At 46.0% G+C, this 6,131-nt stretch overlaps 1 protein-coding gene across 1 annotated transcript; it reads left to right on the forward strand.

Moving 5' to 3' along the window:
- Positions 1 to 4,277: 4,277 nt before the first annotated feature.
- Positions 4,278 to 5,734, forward strand: P153DRAFT_432914 (bacterial leucyl aminopeptidase; the record flags this gene model as incomplete). Its single annotated transcript, XM_033672996.1, has 6 exons — positions 4,278 to 4,463; positions 4,522 to 4,938; positions 4,986 to 5,164; positions 5,224 to 5,367; positions 5,419 to 5,423; positions 5,489 to 5,734. The coding sequence occupies 6 exons, from the start codon at positions 4,278 to 4,280 to the stop codon at positions 5,656 to 5,658; spliced, it is 1,101 nt and encodes a 366-aa protein (XP_033521460.1). The 3' UTR covers positions 5,659 to 5,734.
- Between the last annotated feature and the right edge of the window lie 397 nt (positions 5,735 to 6,131).

The raw sequence follows: 6,131 nt of genomic DNA on the forward strand, positions 1-6,131 counted from the left end.
TAATTATGCGAATCATTTTAGATACATCTTATCTGGTTTCTGATCCTGCATTACTTTACGACCTACCTAATTGCTGTTTATACTACTTAACAACTACGTGTATGTAGCTTCCACCGTTACCCGATGTCATATCACAATGGTGTAAGATTATCAGATCTGCTGTAACTACATAGAGTTCTCTTTGGCTCTTGTGAGCTGTAGCTTCAGCATGCAATGTAGAGATCGAGGTTCCTGCGATTGACAGTTGAGTGGTTTGAGAATGCGCTCAAGTGTATTGCAATATCCATATCCATTTGAGTTTGCTCGCCAACCATGTCCAGTACGTACCGTCCGTTGACCAAAATATACAGCAGAGCTGCACTTTCTACCGACCATTCAACAGAGTGACTACAAATCCGCTCCATGCATTTCAAGCTGCACGTCTGATATGCCGGTCTCAACTACCCAGTGCACGAACTCCCGGAGTCCGAGCTTACCAACCACAAAACCTCCATTCCGGGGCTACATCTGCTCCACGCGTTACAGCCGACCCACGGATACACATGCACGCTAACTCCGGTCAGCTCGTGTCGTGCTGTCAACCTTCAGCCGCGTGTTCAGATCCAATGTCTACGGTGCAGGAGATCTAGATCTAGGCGGCCCGCGTGGCTAGTGCGAGGTGGGGGTGGGCATGCACAGCCACCTCCCAGAATACAATTCGTGGTCTAGATGCTTCAAAATATGTGAAAGTTCTGAATTGTTCACATGACTGTTTTTCTCGGAGAGCGCGATAGATGGATGTGGGAATGGTGCGATGGGAGGTACGATTGAAGGTGCGAGATGCGAGGGCTGTGTTGGACCGCATACGCGTATTGAACTTTGCTGGCAGAGTCACATCGGGCACTACCGGCATGATGCCGAGATGCCGGCGTGATGCCGCTGATATCCACTTATAGGGCTGATAGAGCGGTTGGCCTGCGTCATAGGGCTGAGTGAATATTAGCGATTGCAATTATTGCAGCTGCAACGCGATGTGACGAGTCGATAGCAAGTATTGAAGCAGCTTCCGGGTACAGGGTTTGCTCCCATCTTGGTGAGACACGTCTTCTTTCGGACCTTCTTTTACTGTGCGTGTTTCTAAACTGGATACCTTGGTTACACCATCACGTTACAATCGCGACATTATGACGGATGAGGACTGCTTACAACTTATTACCTAAGTTCAAGCACAGACGCATAACGTAGGGATCCGTCAGGCTTGATGCACGCTCGTTAGACAAGTATTTCCCGATTGGGCAATCTGTCACAAGTTCACGTCTCGGTTGACGAGTGCGGAACGAGGCTATCGTCCTTGAGTCGTAACGATAGAGGGTATTGGTTTCGCTAAGACGAGATAGCGGTGTGTTGGTGCCGCACATTCGGGGACATGGTGACGATTAGATATTGTCGTTTCGCAGAGATGTTGTCGCCAAAATTAATTATGAATTTCGATGAAATATGCTTGAGATCGACGCTATTCGTAGGCGACAGATACAGCACTTGAGTCAGTATTTTCTGGTATCGCACCCTATCTTTCGGGACCAATATCCGAAGTTTGGATTAGGACAATCTTGCCTCAACTACTTGGATACCTCCTACGAATCGTAGAGTGGCCGAAGTCAATCATGTGGTGAAATTCTTAGAGTCACATCGTGATGGCTTGTTAGGAAGACCGGCTTTGGCCTGCATGAAATACTTTCTTGTTCACTTTCTCACTTGCGAGTTGCTAAGAGGTTCACAACTTTCTTTCTCTCGTGCTTAGTTCGCTCTCGTATTCATTGGTGTCTACATATCAGTATGAGTTTCGGCTTCCAACCGATATCGTATTTTCGATCAGATCAAAAAAATCTTAGCCAGCTACACGACTTTTTAAGACGCTCCATTTGTGGGTGAAATTCGCTGTAAGCGTTGTTCCACACGCATTCTATAGAAACAATTCTTCGAAGAAGCTATCCTCATCTGCTCTGATATCGCTGAGCACTAGTTCCTCTGACGGCTGTGGCATATATTTTGGTTTCAATCAGTTGTGTTCAATATAAGAGCTTGGGAAATTGTACTATATTGTTCAAGTGCAACACCCTCGGCCCCGGAAAAGGACTAGAGTTTGCTGTGGGCTCGTATCAACGACAGCACAAGGAAGAACTACCTGCTCGATGTTAGGAAATATTTAAGAAGGACCTATTGTCTTCGTTATTGCCTTGATGGTCTAAGGCCATGTCACCAAGCACGACAAGCAACAAGACTTCGGCGTTAAGAAGCCAACCAAGCTGTGAGAATCGATATTTATCTAATCTCTTCACCCTTTACTTTTACCTTTCTTCTTGTGCTAGACCCCATATTCTAGTTGGTAAAGCCTTGTAGCACTGTAATGTCCTTTCTGTCCATGAGTATGACACCGTTCTCTTAACTTTACTTCGTTACGTTGAACCTACGAACTGTTTGGCCAAGTGCCTACGAAATCAATAATGGCTTACCCTCATTCACCATTTCGGGTAGGAGACGTTACTCCTTCACATCAAGTTAATTACGAGGGTGCTTGACCGCGGACTTCATGTAAATCTATCCACAGCCGATCCCCCACAATTTCAAGACGAATATTCAAAAGCCAAAAGGCGGTAGGATCTCCTATACTGCCTCATATTTAAGCTCAACAATTTGGCGTTCGCACCATGCCAGATACGTATCAGGTAGGAAAAGTATATTACTTGGGAGAAGCATGCTACTTAGGATCTGGAGATTGGCACGTTATTAAATTGCAGTAGTTTATTGAAGGGATCGGAGCAACACGTGTGGAGGGTTTTGCGTCAAACATAAAGTGTGTACACTTTGTTGTAACTACATCTGAGCTTCTACGAATTCTCAAAGGTACTTGAAATCAAAGGAACTCAATAAATATTACCATTATTATACGATTATAGCGTATTTATGCTTGTTGTAACAGCAGATAGACGCAACATAGTAAGGACCTAGTATAGTTACTTTGTGTAGAAGCTAATACCTAGCCCTTTTGTACATAGTAAATATTAGTAAGAGTACACAGTAATAGTAACAGAGAGCTTATTAACCGTCTCTTAACGACTGGCTGCTGAATGTACCAATGCGGACGCGTTTTTAAAAGCCCAGGCAGTGATTGAAGTTTGGTTCAGCTTTAGGTCGTGAACCGTGGTTGAAATGAGAAAATGCTTCAATCGACCAGTTTCACCCCTTCGAGACTACCTTTACCGGTATACTCTTAGTGCTCACACTCATTAGGTCGTGTTCAGAACACCTGCCCAAATTATCGTAATAACAAATTTAGCTGACAACATAGCACAGATAAACCAGTCATCAGGGGTTATGTGAGTTGTTTTACACTTCTTCAATTTCTGACGTCGCAGGCGATGTCTGGTAGTTTCCAGGAACAGGACAAGTTCAACCATAATGGTAGAAGGCATAGAATTTAGATAAATTCTAATCACAATAGAGACCAATCTCTGCAACTACTAGGAAAGAGTAAATGAAACCTAATACTACCCAGTGATGCTCATGCATAGGTTGCTCAGCCCAAGGACTACCTCATCGCAACCTTGCTCTAGCTCGGTCCGTCTGTGGGGTGGGGAACGAAAACTTTGTCGCCAACCCTCTAACTTACTAGTTATCGTCTACACCGTACATTCAAACTGATTGGCATTGATTGCAGAACTTGTAGGTCTATCTGTCTTGTTATCCAGAAATAAGTCGTTCGACAACTGGCGGGCACGACGTCAGAAGGGGAAGGTGAAGGCTGCGCCAAGTCCCTATCTCTTGGCTTAATCTTCTTATTTGTTGATCCATGGGGCCTGGCAGTGCTTAGTTTTCTCCATACGAAATGCCATCTAAATCCTGGGTCCAATGCACGACGGGCGTTGCCTGTCTCAGAAGGTGATACAGTCGCCGTATGGGCATTACTGTGGTACCCTCCCGAAGTATAAGCCATTCGGCTCATGCTGTTACTCTTCAAGACGCCCACAGATTGGTCAAGATGTCTGTGAAGTAGCAATTCTAACGAATGGGAGACTAGCACCTAAAGTGGGTAATGGCTTATACTTCGGGGGGTACCACGGTATAGCGCTCTAATGAGAAGGCGTGTGGAAAACACCGGCAGACGCTAAGTGTATATATAACCGTACAATGCCAGTTTGATAGCAACTCATGTTAACTGCTCCACGTTGTTAAAGCCTATTTTTTCATCCAGTTCCTTGCCGTGGTTCAACATGTTTCACAGGTCAGCATTCGCCATTATGGCATTTGGAGCCATCGCCTCGACGGGCGTGTTGGGGCTGAGATTCAACGAGGCTGGAGAGGAGTTACGTCTCATCAAAACCTCCGAGTTCGACAACGGTACATGGTACACTGAGCAAGAAAAACTCGACATCTTTATCTCCACACCTTCGTGTGCCCATTTTATGGATATCACAGACAGTATGGTACGTTTGTACTCCACGGGCTCAGTAACATCCAAAATGGCGTCTTACAAGAATTCAGGAACTCGAGGATCACCGTGTTGCTATGGCCAATGGTTTCAAAGTCGACAAGCGACAATCCGCCAGCTTTCCATCGGCCCCATCTCACCAGGCTCAAGCCAATCCACTGATCGCTCAAATCAGCAAAACCAACCCGAAGACTTGGATAACATCCCTCACTGATATCCAGAACCGATATTACCGTGGATCGTATGCCGCCTCGTCAGCCACTACAGTCTTCAATCTGATCAAGAGCGTTGCTGCTGTGAACACGAAGATTACTGTTCGGCAATTCACTCACAGCTACAACCAGCCTTCGGTTATCGCTACAATTCCCGGCACATCTGCAAATGTTGTCATCGTGTCTAGTCATTTCGATTCCATCAACCAAGCAAACCCAACCACCGGCCGAGCACCTGGCGCTGATGACAATGCCTCTGTAGGCACTCCCTATAGATCTCAAAGTCACTACCTAACCAAGCATAGGCTGTCGTCACTATTCTGGAAGCTCTACGCGTTCTTGCTGCAGCCAAGTACGCTCCAAAGAACACCCTCGAGTTCCACTTCTATTCAGGCGAGGAAGGTGGTCTCTTGGGTGCTCGTGCGGTTATGCAAGACTACGTCACCCGTAAAGTGAAAGTTCTCGCTCTGATGAATCAGGACATGTGAGCGAATACCAAAGATGTTGTGTGTATATTACTGGAGCACATGCTAATTTGTGTAGGACCGCTTACTCTCCCAACCACAACATCGCCGTTTTCACCGACTACGTCAGCACACCTCTAACCAATTACATTATCAAGCTCGTACCAGTGTACACTACTATCCCAGTGATTACCGATACATGTGGATATGCGTGCAGCGATCAGTAAGTGTTCTCGTTGCATATCAGTTTTGACTCGCGCTAACATACTCGCAGTGGTGGTAAGCATCCTACCCTCACAAACCATACATAGTGAGACATTTACTGAAGCTGACTGTACCTTAAGCTGCCACAGACGCTGGATTTGCGGCTGCCTACGTGGCAGATGAGAACATAGTTGACTCGAGTCCATACATTCACACTGCCAATGATGCGGTTTCCACGCTGGACTTCGACCACCTGTACCAGCATGTGAGATTGACCGTTGGTTTCCTAGTTGAAGGCTCCTACTTCTAAACGAAGTAAGACTTTCATGTGCTAGGTTAGATAAACATGATATGCGCAACGGTGGACATGCGGATTCAAACTCCACTGAGTTCGTCAAGAAGAAGAAGAAGGGCGGAGGGGTGAAAACAGTGCTAAATGAGGATTTGAGAGCACATGTACAATGTATTTGGGGAGCGCCCAGCCCTTTATTACAACCAGCCACCACACCATTAAATCGCAGGGGAATTACTTACAACAAATTGTTCCCACACATGTTGAGACAATCGCGCTCTCTGACCCACACGGTTACAGCTAGGACTCCACATGCATGTGACAACGTCCGAGAGGTCCTGATATTTGACTGGAACTTTTGACAATGCTTGGAAGTCGTGGCCTTTCTCTACTTACGTTTGACTGATCCCATGGGGTCAGATCTGGGAACTCGAGACGCCATTTCACCTTCAATCATGCAGCGCATAGAGGCATCGGGATGCATTCTTTCA

Source organism: Dothidotthia symphoricarpi (genome assembly GCF_010015815.1).
Source record: "Dothidotthia symphoricarpi CBS 119687 unplaced genomic scaffold P153scaffold_15, whole genome shotgun sequence".
NCBI classification, from domain to species: domain Eukaryota; kingdom Fungi; phylum Ascomycota; class Dothideomycetes; order Pleosporales; family Dothidotthiaceae; genus Dothidotthia; species Dothidotthia symphoricarpi.